The 15,876-nt window shown below is 36.3% G+C and overlaps 1 protein-coding gene across 1 annotated transcript in view; it reads left to right on the forward strand.

The window, feature by feature from the left end:
- Positions 1 to 6,242: 6,242 nt before the first annotated feature.
- LOC128639269 (nicotinamide N-methyltransferase) overlaps positions 6,243 to 15,876 on the forward strand; it is a 35,239-nt gene continuing 25,605 nt past the window's right edge. The window contains exons 1-2 of the mRNA XM_053691571.1: positions 6,243 to 6,456; positions 15,051 to 15,258. Coding sequence (XP_053547546.1) covers positions 6,309 to 6,456; positions 15,051 to 15,258 — 356 coding nt within the window. The 5' untranslated portion in view covers positions 6,243 to 6,308. The remainder of the gene's footprint in view (positions 6,457 to 15,050; positions 15,259 to 15,876) is intronic.

Genomic DNA, 15,876 nt, shown 5'->3' on the forward strand with positions numbered 1-15,876 from the left:
TACTATCATTAACTAAATTATTCCTATTTAAAACTAAATACTTACCTATAAAATAAACCCTAAGCTAGCTACAATATAACTAATAGTTACATTGTATCTAGCTTAGGGTTTTTTTTTATTTTACAGGCAAGTTTGTATTTATTTTAACTAGGTAGAATAGTTACTAAATAGTTATTAGCTATTTACTAACTACCTAGCTAAAATAAATACAAATTTACCTGTAAAATAAAACCTAACCTAAGTTACACTAATACCTAACACTACACTACAATTAAATAAATTACCTAAATGAAATACAATTAAATAAATCGAATACAATTAGCTAAATTACAAAAAACAAACACTAAATTACAGAAAATAAAAAACAAATTCCAAGATCTTTAAACTAATTACACCTAATCTAATAGCCCTATCAAAATAAAAAAAAGCCCACCCAAAATAAAAAAAACCTAGCCTAAACTAAACTACCAATAGCCCTTAAAAGGGCCTTTTGCGGGGCATTGCCCCCAAGAAATCAGCTCTTTTACCTGTAAAAAAAAATACATACAACCCCCCAACAGTAAAACCCACCACCCACACAACCAACCCTCCAAATAAAACCCTAACTAAAAAAACCTAAGCTCCCTATTGCCCTGAAAAGGGCATTTGGATGGGCATTGACCTTAAAAGGGCATTTAGCTCTATTGCAGCCCTAACCTAAAAATAAAACCCACCCAATACATCCTTAAAAAATCCTAACACTAACCCCCGAAGATCCACTTACCAGGAGAAGCCTTCATCCAAGTGGCAAGATGTCCTCAACGAAGCCGGCAGAAGTTGTCCTCCAGACGGGCAGAAGTGGTCCGCCAGACGGCATCTTCTATCTTCATCCTTCTGACGCGGAGCGGGTCTATCTTCAAGACATCCGGCACGGAGCATCCTCTTCCAACGACAACTACTCTTCCAACGACGACTACCCGACGAATGAAGGTACCTTTAAGTGACATCATCCAAGATGGCGTCCCTTAGATTCCGATTGGCTGATAGAATTCTATCAGCCAATCATAATTAAGGTTGAAAAAATCCTATTGGCTGATGCAATCAGCCAAAAGGATTGAACTTCAATCCTATTGGCTGATCCAATCAGCCAATAGGATTGAGCTTGCATTCTATTCGCTGTTCCAATCAGCAAATAGAATGCACGCTCAATCCTATTGGCTGATTGCATCAGCCAATAGGATTTTTTCAACCTTAATTCCGATTGGCTGATAGAGTTCTATCAGCCAATCGGAATCTAAGGGATGCCATCTTGGATGACGTCATTTAAAGGATCCTTTATTCGTCGGTAGTAGTCGGAAAGAAGAGGATGCTCTGCGTCGGATGTCTTGAAGATGGACCCGCTCCGCGCCGGATGGATGAAGATAGAAGATGCCGTCTGGATGAAGACTTCTGCCCATCTGGAGGACCACTTCTCCCGGCTTGGATGAAGACTTCTCCCGGCTTCGTTGAGGACTTCTTGCCGCTTCGATGAGCACTTCTCCCGACTTCGTTGAGGATGGATGTCGGACCTTCAAAACTGTATGTGGATCTTCAGGGGGCTAGTGTTAGGATTTTTTAAGGGTTTATTGGGTGTATTTTATTTTTAGGTAAGGGCTTTGGGCAGCAATAGAGCTAACTGCCCTTTTAAGGGCAATGCCCATCCAAATGCCCTTTTCAGGGCAATGGGGAGCTTAGGTTTTTATAGTTAAGGTTTTATTTGGGGGGTTGTTTTTGTGGGTGGTGGGTTTTACTGTTGGGGGGTTGTTTGTATTTCTTTTTCAGGTAAAAGAGCTGATTTCTTTGGGGCAATGCCCCGCAAAAGGCCCTTTTAAGGGCTATTGATAGTTTAGTTTAGGCTAGGGTTTTTTTGTATATTGGGGGGCTTTTTTTATTTTGATAGGGCTATGAGATTAGGTGCAATTAGTTTAAATATCTTGTAAATTGTTTTTTATTTTCTGCAATTTAGTGGGTTTTTTTTTTTAAATTTGGCTAATTGTATATAATTTATTTAATTGTAGTGTAGTGTTAGGTGTTAGTGTAACTTAGGTTAGGTTTTATTTTACAGGTAAATGTGTATTTATTTTAGCTAGGTAGTTATTAAATAGTTGATAACTATTTAGTAACTATTCTACATAGTTAAAATAAATACAAACTTGCCTGTAAAATAAAAATAAACCCTAAGCTAGATACAATGTAACTATTAGTTATATTGTAGCTAGCTTAGGGTTTATTTTATAGGTAAGTATTTAGTTTTAAATAGGAATAATTTAGTTAATGATATGAATTTTATTTAGATTTATTTAAATTATATTTAAGTTAGGGGGTGTTAGGGTTAGGGTTAGACTTAGGTTTAGAGGATTAATAAATTTAGAATAGTGGCGGCGACGTTGGGGAAGGCAGATTAGGGGTTAATAAATGTAGGTAGGTGGCAGCGATGTTGGGGGCAGCAGATTAGGGGTTAATAAGTATAATGTAGGTGGTGGCGATGTTGGGGGCAGCAGATTAGGGGTTAATAGGTATAATGTAGGTGGCGGCGATGTCCGGAGTGGCAGATTAGGGGTTAATAAGTATAATGTAGGTGGCGGCGATGTTAGGGGCGGTAGATTAGGGGTTAATAATATTTAACTAGTGTTTGCGAGGCAGGAGTACGGCAGTTCAGGGGTTAATATGTTTATTCTAGTGGCGGCGATGTCCGGAGCAGCAGATTAGGGGTTAATAATTTCATTTTAGTTTTTGCAATGCGGGAGGGCCTCGGTTTAGGGGTTAATAGGTAGTTTATGGGTGTTAGTGTACTTTTTAGCACTTTAGTTATGAGTTTTATGCTACAGCTTTGTAGTGTAAAACTCATAACTACTGACTTTAGAATGCGTTAGGAATCTTGGCGGTAGAGGGTGTACCGCTCACTTTTTTGCCTCCCAGGACAACCTCGTAATACCGGCGCTATGGAAGTCCCATAGAAAAAAGACTATACGCAATTTGCGTAAGTTTATTTGCGGTAAGGCCAAAAAAGTGTGCAGTGTCCCTAAACCTGCAGGACTCGTAATACCAGCGGGCATGAAAAAGCAGCGTTAGGATCTGATAACGCTGCTTTTTCACCTTAACGCAAAACTTGTAATCTAGCCGAGAATTAATGGATATGTGTTAAATGTGTCACTCTTTTTAATGGGATTAATTTAAGCTCAGCTGGAGCTTTTTTGATTTGTATAGGTTGAACTCGATGGATTTAGGTCTTTTTTTCAACCTCATCTACTATGTTACTATGTTACCAACACAAATCCAATATTAGGTGTAAGAATAAGGATGCTACTGTATCCTTTCATTTCCTTAAAATGAGCCATAACATCAGCCAACTTAGTTCAAGTAATAGAAAGAATACATAGATTAAAGGATTACTGTTTTTGCCGTTTTTCAATACACAATAGTCACATATTTTGGTTAATCTTTATCTATTAACATCTACCCCTCTATTTTTTTAATAAAACAAAGCTTTAAAACCTTATATTTTTAAGATACATTACCCGGCCATGACGTCACCTCTTCCAGCCCACCATTTTCGGCATTGTCTGTATATGAACACTTTGACCAATTGCAGATCGATGTTATGCATATAATTAGCCACATAACCCTTCCTAATAAGCCTGCGCATCAATTCTGGTAAATCGCGCATGCGCATTGCTATTCCTAGAAGCCGAAGTTACCCACACCATAGTTCATTTGACGCTTGCGCATTGGAGGGAACAATCTATGCAATCGGTTAGCCAGACTTTCTACTTATGATAGAAACGTGAAACGTCTTATCTGTTGCCAAATGTGTTATGTCTGTTAACGATTAAAAAGAAGTAAAGCAGTAATTTTGTGTTAATTTTAAAAGGTGTAAAAAGAATTCGAAATATATATCTGAATACTATAGATATCATTTTTAAATACATTATGAAGATCAATAGTATTGAATATATATTTTTAATCTCTCAATAGAACTATAAGAATAATAGTTTATATAATGCGTTTTTATAATTTATTACATAAGTATTGACTTTTTTTTTTGTATTACAAATTGTATACAACATGGTCTGATTTTTTATTTTATTATCATCAAGATTTGCCAGCCGTTTAAAAATATATATATTTAGCTCGTTTGTTTCAAGGGGGATTCTCTTTAGTGGAAAGTCGCTTTAATTGAAATATAGCATAAACTAAGTATTGAATATGGTATCTAAGTTAGACCCTTTGCTCGTTTATTCTAGGGCGATTCTCAAAGCGTCAGCAAGAACAATACTTACGTTAGTTGCGCAGCTCGATCGACTGCTGCTCTATAGATTCTCCTCGCCTAATGTATCTGCAGATGGTGACGTTGGTTGTGAGTGACGCTGCGCTAACTTGCGCATGCGCATTACTTACCAAAGGCGCCATCTTTCAACTGCAGTAGTCAGCACGGATTGGGAATCCGTAACGGCTGACTTAGAAGTAGGTTTGGAAATTATAAATATTTCCTATAGCAATATTTCATTAACGCTACATATTTGGTAAAGAATGTATTGGAGAAAAATACTTATTTATATGTATATTAACATTGTATTTAGAATTCATTTCTGACTACAGTGTCCCTTTAAGGAGAGGAGGAGACAGGGAGCATCTTTTAAAGATAATGGAGATGTTTTGGATTAATAAACGTGATACTTTAGTTCCAAAAGGACTCAATAGGGAGTTTGATTGGAATTTCTTTTTGTAAAGTAATTTCCAGTGCCTTTAAAATTTCTTATATTCTCATTTATCTGTAAAAATTGCCAAGTCTGTACCAGGTTGTATCCTGAATTGATTTATATATTTAAAAAGAAGATCTGTTGGAGTTTTTTTTTTTTAGAAGATTTTTTTTTTCTAATTGTATAGGCGTACTGTCTCTTTAAAAATGCTCACATGCTTATTTGTCTATAAAAATCAATGTGCTTTTGTCTAATGAGAATTTAAATTGATATATACACTCAGATTATGAACATTTTGGGGGTTTGGAGGAAATTTCCTATGTTGCTATATGACAATATAACATTTATGAGATGTGATGTCTGATTTTAGCCACTAGATGGAGTAATTTGTAACAGGAAGTAAACTTTGGATCCAAAATGTGTTATAAAAAGCTGTGTGTTTGTAATTCTACTTAGACTTGACTAAGAGCCAAATATAGGGCTTGAAATGATGTCCTTTTTCCCATGATGTGGAAGCAATAAAGAGGTTGTATTATTATCTTTGACAAGAGGCTGGATTCTATTGTTTTTCATTACATATTTTATTTAAATATTTGCTTAAATATAGTATTTATTTTACATTAAAAAGTTTTCCTGTTGGAATATATAAATATAGCACTCTTAGGGGCTGATTTATTAAAGTGCGAGCGGACATGACACGATGTAGCGTATCATGTCCGCCACACATCGATAAATGCCGACAGCAAACTGTCAGCATTTATCATTGTAAAGCAGTTATTGTGCAATGCCGCACCCTGCAGATTCACGGCCAATCGGCCGCTTGCAGGGGTATCAATCAACCCTTGTTAAATCTACCCCTTAAAGGGACATGAAACCAATTTTTTTCTTTCATGATATAGTAAGAGCATGCAATTTTAAACAACTTTCTAATTTACTCCTATTATCTAATTTGTTTTATTCTCTTGATATTCTTTGCTGAAAAGCATATCTAGATAGGCTTAGTAGCTGCTGATTGGTTGCTGCACTTAGAAGCCTCGTGTGATTGGCTCACCCATGTGCATTGCTTTTTCTTCAAATAAAGATATCTAAAAAATGAAGCAAAATAAATAATAGAAGTAAATTGGATTGTTGTTTAAATTTGCATTCTCTTTCTGAATCATGAAAGAATTTTTTTGGGTTTAGTGTCCCTTTAATCATTGAATTACAGTTTGAACATCCCAGACAAGGATTTCCCTGCTATAAATATAACTAGTTTTAGAAGTAAGGTTACTGCAGTGCCAATGTCTGTTTTAACTAACGAGTCTTTTAACATAGATTATTTTATACGCCTTCAAACTGTACCTGCACAGTAGGTAACATCAGGTTACACTTATGTGCCAATATTGTTACTAATTTACTCTGTCTTTTTCTTTGCTTAATGGCTAAACTGATAAAAATTCTGCCTATGCCTCCTGATATCTTTTGCCAATATATAAAAAAGAGCCTTTGTGTTGAACTTTGAATCCATCCATAATGATAAACTCAAGCTGACTGTACAGATGAGGGTTATAAAAATGAGAACCATTTCAGTAACAGCACACAGAAGACAACATGTCTGATTTCACAGGAGGAGATGTTTACCAGAAAGAGTTTGATCCAGATGCATATCTACATCAGTATTTTGAGTATGGGAAAAGGTCTATGGGGAATGAGTTTTCCAACTTTTCTCTTAAGCAGTTTGCTGAAATATTTACTTCAGGTTGGTAAAAAACAACAAAAAAACATCAAGATTAGTTGGTATACAGTATATAGAAATGAGTGTGGAAAATTATTCATGATATTTATGTATTTTTTTATAATAAATATGGTAGTTCTTGGTTTAAATATATCAATATATATATATGTTTGACATTTAGCTTATGTGTTTATTATCCTGATATACATATACTGTAATAGTTCTATTTTCATATTTTTATATCTGAACGTCTTCTTGACCACTTTGAGTCTAATGAATTTCTTAATGCGTGCTTTTCACACTCAGTTATATGACATATAGATAGACAGATCGATTTACTGACATTATAATGGCATTTTGTAGCTTTGTAGAGAATACATTAAGAAATCCTTGGCATTAGTGTATTTGTTGTGCACAGAATAAAAACACTTAAAATATTGGAAGCCAGGTGAGTATTTTGGATATCTTGTACTTCACCTAGTCAGTGCTTTGTTTGTAATAAGAAAAAAAACAAAAAAACAACAAGTGCCAGTACTCATTAATTATTGATTGCTATATTATGCTCAGTAACTTTGAAAAAAGCAAAGAAAGAGTTATTTACAATGCTTAATATATTTTGCAGCACCCTCTTGTAAAAACGATAGTATTTACATGATGATTACAATATTACTTGTTATGAGCAATGTTCCCTATAATTTGTTTGAGCAGTGTGCGCACAATTTTGGCCTGTACAATATTTGGCCAAATTACAAATTTTGTGAACACTAGTTTTTTGTGTAGTCAAACTTGAAAATATTGTAAAAGTAATAACAAACAGACACAAACAGAGTTTCTCTCTCACACACAGACACATAGAATTACTCACACACACATAGACATATCACACACACATAGACATATCACACACACATAGACAAACAGAGATAAGCTTACACACACACACACAACACACAGATATGCTCTCTCTATGGGGCCTATCTATCAAGCCCTGAATGGAGCTTGACGCCCCGTGTTTCTGGCGAGCCTGCAGGCTCGCCAGAAACAGCAGTTATGAAGCAGCGGTCTAAAGACCGCTGCTCCATAACCCTGTCCGCCTGCTCTGAGCAGGCGGACAGACATCGCCGGAATTCAACCCGATCGAGTACGATCGGGTTGATTGACACCTTCATGCTGGCGGCCAATTGGCCGCGAGTCTGCAGGGGGCGGTGTTGCACCAGCAGCTCTTGTGAGCTGCTGGTGCAATGCTGAATACAGAGAGTGTATTGCTCTCCGCATTCAGCAAGGTCTTGCGGACCTGATCCTCACTGTCGGATCAGGTCCGCAAGACATATGATAAATAGGTTTCTATTTCTCTCTCTCTCTCTCTCTCTCACACACACACACACATACACACACACACAGAGCTATAGATGCACACAAACACTCACACATACAGATACACTCTCTCTCTCACACACACACATACACACACAAACTCTAAAGAAGCAGATATAAACACATGCACGCATACACAGATACACTCTCTCACACACACTCTAACACACGCACACACAGATATATAAATATGCACACATACACTCTCAAACAGGCCCCGATGATTGAAAGTACTACAAGGCGACAAAATATTCTAAGGGATACGCCGCTATGTTGAGCGAGCTTGCCGGAATATTCCAAGCTCCCTACATAGCAACATCGCTGAGAAGCGTTTATTATACATGCCATTGGTTGGATATGCTAAGACAATACCAAGCATCGTCTAAACTAAACCCCCCTCTACACTAACCCAACTAACATATATAAAAAAAAATATGTTACAGAAAAATGAAAAAAAGCTATGTTTCAAAAAATAATAAACTACAGTATCCAAAATAAAAAAAAAAAAACATTATACCTGACACTAAGCTACATGGCCAATAAAATAAAAAAAACCCCACCCAAAACGAAACCCTAAAATAAATTACAATAGCCCTTTTATAGGGCATTGACCTAAAGTGATTTCAGCTCTTTTGAAAAATAAAAAAATTACAAACCCCCTATCTACATTAAAGTAACCTCCCACCCCCAAAATAACAAAATATAACAAAAAAAACCCTAGGCTAGTAAAAAAAAGTTAAAATAAAAAACCCTATTAAAAAAAACCACCCCAAAAAACCCTAACTTACTCCAAAAGAGTTACTCCAAGTTTATGTGGAATCCGGCTCCTCTTGATGCGATGTGTAGCCCTCTTCATCTCGGCTCCAGGGGCCCATCTTAGCCATGGCAGAGGCGGACTTCGGCCGCCTCTTCCGCTGCCTCCGCTCTGTAATCTTCTTCAGCGCCGGGGCCGTTTCATCCAGGCTCCAGGTGCTGGGGGCCTATCTTCGCAGTGGTGGAGAGGCAGACTTCTGCGGCTTCTTCCACCGCCTCCGCTCCACAATCTTTAGCTCTCTCAGCTCTTCAGCTCACTCACACACTGAAATCCCAGAAGCTCGAAACCCCAATATATAGGGGTATCACTTAATTCTGATTGGCTCATTTTAAATCAGTCAATCCTTATTGGCTTATTTGAATCAACCAATAGCAAGAACTTTTTAAAAAAAATTAAATTCTAATTACCCTTTCCTATTGGATAATTAGAATTTAAAAAAGTACTTGCTATTGGCTGATTTAAATGGATGATTGCATAATGGTTTAAGTATTGCATATGCATTAAAATATATTTATGTAAGCCTGTTGTGTTTATTATGGATAACATTGATATACTGTATGTGCTCATATATATTTAAGTTATAGTAGTCAGTATCATTAAATTATATTTTTACATAACAGACATGCAGTTATATAGACCAATAATAATAATTATACTGTCTTTAATTACAAATAATAAACACAACAAGCAACATTAATTACAATTTAATTTATATGCAAATATTTAAACATTATGCTTTCTACATACCAATGCATTATTTTAAATATTGAATATTTATGTGTAGGGCATTAGCTTCTACAGTTAGTTTTAGGTTATGACAGATTAGGGGTCAATCTTTAAATAATATGATTTGTCATATATAATGCATATTGTTTAAAGTATTGTAGATATCTTAAAAGGGAATTAATGGTTGCTTAATATTATTTTAAACATAAACACATATTTGCAAATATATATTTATGTTTGAAATAATAAGCAGCGTTAAGCGGTCCCAACACTGCTTTTTAACGCCCGCTGGTATTACGAGTCAGGTACAGGTGTACCGCTCACTTTTTTTCAGCGATTTTAGCATACCGCAAATCCCCTTACGTCAATTGCGTATCTTATCTTTTCAATGGGATTTTGCTAATGCCAGGTATTACGATTGCTGGAAAAAGTGAGCAGTAGACCCTCTCCTGTCAAGACTCCTAACGCATTTAAAAGTCAGTAGCTAAGAGTTTTATGGGCTAACACCGTAACATAAAACTCTTAACTAAAGTGCTAAAAAGCACACTAACACCCATAAACTACCTATTAACCCCTAAACCGAGGCCCCCCCACATCGCAAACACTATAATAAAAAATGTTAACCCCTAATCTGCCGACCGGACATCGCCGCCACTTTAATAAATGTATTAACCCCTAAACCGCCACACTCCCACCTCGCAAACACTAGTTAAATTGTATTAACCCCTAATCTGCCGTTCCTAACATCGCCGACACCTACCTACATTTATTAACCCCTAATCTGCCGCACCCAACGTCGCCACCACTATATTAAATGTATTAACCCCTAAACCTAAGTCTAATCCTAACCCCCCCTAACTTAAATATAATTTAAATACATCTAAATAAAATAACTACAATTAAATAAATGATTCCTATTTAAAACTAAATACTTACATATAAAATAAACCCTAAAATAGCTACAATATAACTAATAGTTACATTGTAGCTATCTTAGGGTTTATTTTTTTTTTACAGGCAACTTTGTATTTATTTTAACTAGGTACAATAGTTATTAAATAGTTAATAACTACCTAGCTAAAATAAAGACACATTTACCTGTAAAATAAATCCTAACCTAAGTTACAATTACACCTAACACTGCACTATAATTAAATTAATTACCTAAACTACCTACAATTAATTACAATTAATAAAAATTAAAATAAAAAACTAAAGTACGAAAAACAACAAACACTAAATTAAAGAAAATAAAAAAATAATTACAGTTTTTTTAAACTAATTACACCTACTCTAATCCCCCTAATAAAATAAAAAGCCCCCCAAGTAATAAAATTCCCTACCCTATACTTAATTACAAATAGCCCTTAAAAGGGCCTTTTGCGGGGCATTGCCCCAAAGTAATCAGCTCTTTTACCTGTAAAAAAATACAATACCCCCCAACATTAAAACCCACCACCCACACACCCAACCCTACTCTAAAACCCACCCAATCCCCCCTTAATAAACCCTAACACTACCCCCTTGAAGATCACCCTATCTTGAGATGTCTTCACCCAGCCGGGGCACAAGTGGACCTCCAGAGGGCAGAAGTCTTCATCCAATCCAGGCAGAAGAGGACCTCCAGACTGCCAGAAGTCTTCATCCAGGCGGCATCTTCTATCTTCATCCATCCGGAGCGGAGCGGGTCCATCTTCAATCCAGCCGACGCGGAGCATCCTCTTCAAACAAAGTCCTAACGAAGAATGAAAGTTCCTTTAAATGATGTCACCCAAGATGGCGTCCCTTCAATTCCGATTGGCTGATAGAATTCTATCAGCCAATCGGAATTAAGGTAGGAAAAATCCTATTGGCTGATGCAATCAGCCAATAGAATTGAAGTTCAATCCTATTGGCTGATCCAATCAGCCAATAGGATTGAGCTTGCATTCTATTGGCTGTTCCAATCAGCCAATAGAATGCAAGCTCAATCCTATTGGCTGATTGGATCAGCCAATAGCATTTTTTCTACCTTAATTCCGATTGGCTGATATAATTCTATCAGCCAATCGGAATTCAAGGGACGCCATCTTGGATGACGTCACTTAAAGGTACCGTCATTTAGTGTTAGTCGTTGGAAGGAAGAGGATGCTCCGTGTCGGATGTCTTGAAGATGGACCCGCTCCGCTCCGGATGGATGAAGATAGAAGATGCCACCTGGATGAAGACTTTTGCCCATCTGGAGGTCCTCTTCTGCCCAGATAGGATGAAGACTTCTGCCCGTCTGCAGGACCCCTTGTGCCCGGTTGGGTGAAGATGTCTCAAGGTAGGGTGATCTTCAAGGGGTTAGTGTTAGGTTTTATTAAGGGGGGATTGGGGGGGTTTTAAAGTAGGGTTGGGTGTGTAGGTGGTGGGTTTTAATGTTGAGGGGGGTATTGTATTTTTTTTTTATAGGTAAAAGAGCTGATTACTTTGGGGCAATGACCCACAAAAAGCCCTTTTAAGGACTATTTGTAATTTAGTGTAAGGTAGGGATTTTTTTTTTATTTTGGGGGGCTTTTTATTTTATTAGGGGGATTAGAGTAGGTGTAATTAGTTTAAAAAAACTGTAATTATTTTTTTATTTTCTGTAATATAGTGTTTGTTGTTTTTCGTACTTTAGTTTTTTATTTTAATTGTAATTAATTGTAGGTAGTTTAGGTAATTAATTTAATGATAGTGTAGTTACAATAAATATACCAAATATCACAAAGAAAAAAAAAAGTGAAATAAATGTGATAACAAAAATCATAAAAGGAAAACCAAATAAAAGGAAAACCAAATAAAAGCATACCAGCGAAACGTACGTCGGAACTGAACTGTTCTATATTGAGTTTTATTGCGTCTCTACACTAGCCAGGACACCTGGGGGCTTAGCGCTATTGTCTTGCTACTTAAAAGGTTTTGGTTTCAGCGGTCACACTCCTGCTGATCCATTTACCTCTTTGCAAGTTTGGCGATTTGAAGCATTTGTTACAGCATATCTGCTTTTGTACCCTTACATTGTGGTGTTATCAAGGCTTATGTGACGCTTTTATATATTTTAAAATAAATTTGTATCCAAGTTTTGCCTAGTGTACTGTTTTCCCATCAGTATAAAGTGGGAGTGCGCATATCCTTGAGCTTAGTGGAAAGCTCCAACAAATGTGAGTAGTCATTTGTTACAAAACAACTACTTCCTCAAAGTGCCATTACAGATTCACACTATGTTGCAATTTTCTGTTTCCTTTTTTATGGGATCTCACTGAGGAATGCTAACAAGCTGAAAAACTCATCCAGAGGACACAGACATATCCTTTATTCAGAACTTTATTTGGTTTTCCTTTTATGATTTTTGTTATCACATTTATTTCACATAATGATAGTGTAGTGTTAGACATAATTGTAACTTAGGTTAGGATTTATTTTACAGGTAAATGTTTTATTAGGGGGATTAGATTAGTTGTAATTAGTTTAATTTTTTTTTTATTATTTTATTATTTTCTGTAATTTAGTGTGTGTTTTTTTCCGTACTTTAGTTTATTTAGTTTAATTGTATTTAATTGTAGTTAATTTAGGTAATTATTTTAATTATAGTGTAGTGTTAGGTGTAATTGTAACTTAGGTTAGGTTTTATTTTACAGGTAAATTTGTACTTATTTTTACTAGGTAGCTATTAAATAGTTAATAACTATTTAATAACTATTGTACCTTGTTAAAATAAATACAAAGTTGCCTGTAAAATAAAAATAAACCCTAAGCTAGCTACAATGTAACTATTAGTTATATTGTAGCTTGTTTAGGGTTTATTTTATAGGTAAGTATTTAGTTTTAAATAGGAATAATTTAGTTAATGACAGTAATTTTATTTAGATTTATTGTAATTATATTCACGTTAGGGGGGTGTTAGGGTTAGGGCTAGACTTAGGTTTAGGGGTTAATAACTTTATTATAGTGGCGGCGACATTGGGGGCGGCAGATTAGGGGTTAATAAATATAATGTAGTTGTCGACGATGTTGGGGGCAACAGATTAGGGGTTCATAACTATAATGTAGGTGGTGGCGGTGTCCGGAGCAGCAGATTAGGGGTTAATAAGTGTAAGAATAGGGGTGTTTAGACTCAGGGTTCATGTTAGGGTGTTAGGTGTAGACATAAAAAGTATTTCCCCATAGAAATCAATGGGGCTGCGTTAAGAGCTGAACGCTGCTTTTTTGCAGGTGTTAGGTTTTTTTCAGCCGGATCTGCCCCATTGATTCTTATGGGGAAATCGTGCATGAGCATGTTTTACCAGCTCACAGCTACTGTAAGCAGCACTGGTATTGAGGTGAGATGTGGAGCTAAATTTTGCTCTCCACTCACTTTTCTGCGGCTAACGCCGGGTTTGTAAAAACCTGTAATACCAGCGTTGTCTTAAGTGAGCGGTGAGCATAAAATGCTTGTTAGCTCTGCAAGCCTTACTGACAAAAACTCGTAACCTAGCCGTAAGTTAGCAACAATATAACTATTAGTTATATTGTAGCTAACTTAGGTTTTATTTCACAGGTAAGTAAGTGTTTAGTTTTAATTAGGTATTATTTAGTTAATAATTATAAATTTAATTTAGATCTATTTTCATTATGATAAAGTTAGGGGTGTTAGGGTTAGGGTTATGTTAGTGTTAGGTGTAGGTGTTAATGTAGTTTATTTAGGTTGTTGCGATGTGGGGGGCTGGCAGTTTAGGGGTTAATAGGTTTATTTAATGGTTGTGATGTGGGAGGCCAGAGGTTTAGGGGTTAATAACTTTATTTAGTTGTGGGGATGTTGGGGAGCGGCAGCATAGGGGTTAACAACTTTAATATAGTGGCAGCAATGTTGGGGTGCGGTGGATAAGAGGTTAATAACTTTAGTATAGTGGCGGCGATGTTGGGGTGCGGCGGAATAGGGGTTAATAAATGTAGTATAGTGGCAGTGATATCGGGAGCAGGAGATTAGGGTTTAATCATTTTATTTAGGTGGCGGCAATATCGGGAGATTAGGGGGTTAATAACTCAAAATCTCCATATCGCCCGCGCAAGCCGATTTTTGAAAAACTTGTAATGGCTGCACTATAGGGGATTAAATAACGCAACTTTTGTTGCGTTTGTTAATTTCCCTATAGCGCTCAAAACTCGTAATCTAGCTGATTGTTCTTTATAGTGTGGCACAAGCAATGATATTCTGTTGTTATGAACTAATTGGACTTATTTTATGCAATGTCAATAAGTTTGATGATGTAATACATTTCTGGTATTTCTTAAATAAGAAAACATAACAAAACAATGGATCATATTTTGAGAGGTGACTTCTTTATATAACAGAATAGTTTATGATTGAAATCAAGGGTCAGATTTCCTCTTCTGGTATTTCTCTTTGCAAATGCGGAATGCTAAAATGAATAGGGACGTTAAACTTCTTTTCCTGTCCCCTTGTCTTGTGTAAGTCTAAAGCTCAGCATACCCATGAAATATAAAGCTAAGACAGTTAACTGTAATAGCTAGTAAAATAAATAGGGCTCTATCCCATTTTGTTAGAAGAACTGTGGGAAGTATCTTGCAGGGTTTCAAAATCATAATATTTTCCATTGCACATCTAATAGATTGAAATGAGGTTTATGGCTGTATAAAAAGACTAAAGAAGTTTGATAATTTTATTTTGAACTATTATAATATTAAAAACTATCTAATACAGGTAAAGTTAAAGGTAAAACCCTGATTGATATTGGGACTGGTCCAACCATCTACCAGCTTATTTCCGCCTGTGAAGCATTTGATGAAATCATTGTTACGGATTATACTGATAAAAATCGAGAAGCCTTTGGAAAATGGTTGGAGAAAAAACCTGGAGCACACGACTGGAGTGGATTCATAAAACGTGTGTGTGACCTTGAAGGAAATAGGTAACTTATTTTGGGACTTTTATTTTACATGTATTGTAAGCGCCTATTTCCATATTTTCTATATTATAGATGTGCCTGTTTTGTTTATTGTAGATGTGTCTTTAGAGGGGTAGATTAATTTAGTGTTTAGCAGAGGTGGCCAAATAGGTGGTTGCCTCAGCAGGAGCCACAAAACATGCCACTCAATCACTTATCCAAGATAATTACTATGGGGCCTATTTATTAATGTGCGAGCGGACATGATCCAATACGCTGTCGGCATTTATCATTGCATTTATCATTGCACCAGCAGTTATGGTGAACTGCTGGTGTGATGCCACACCCTGCAGATTCGCGGCCGCCAGCAGGGAGTGTCAATCAACCTAATCGTGTTGGATCGGGTTGATTTTCGGCGATGTCTGTCTGCCGTCTCAGAGCAGGCGGACAGGTTATGGAGCAGGTTATGGAGCAGCAGTCTTTAGACCGCTGCTTCATAACTTGTGTTTTTGGCAAGGCTAAAAATATACCCCAAAATCTGGAAAAGGAGCAGAAAAAGGATTTTTATTACATTCATTATTGTTTAATTTAAGTTGCCACTCGTGGATTTTGTGCGCACAATTAAGGATTTAAGTACAGATA

The sequence above is a fragment of the Bombina bombina genome, chromosome 8, assembly GCF_027579735.1.
Source record: "Bombina bombina isolate aBomBom1 chromosome 8, aBomBom1.pri, whole genome shotgun sequence".
NCBI classification, from domain to species: domain Eukaryota; kingdom Metazoa; phylum Chordata; class Amphibia; order Anura; family Bombinatoridae; genus Bombina; species Bombina bombina.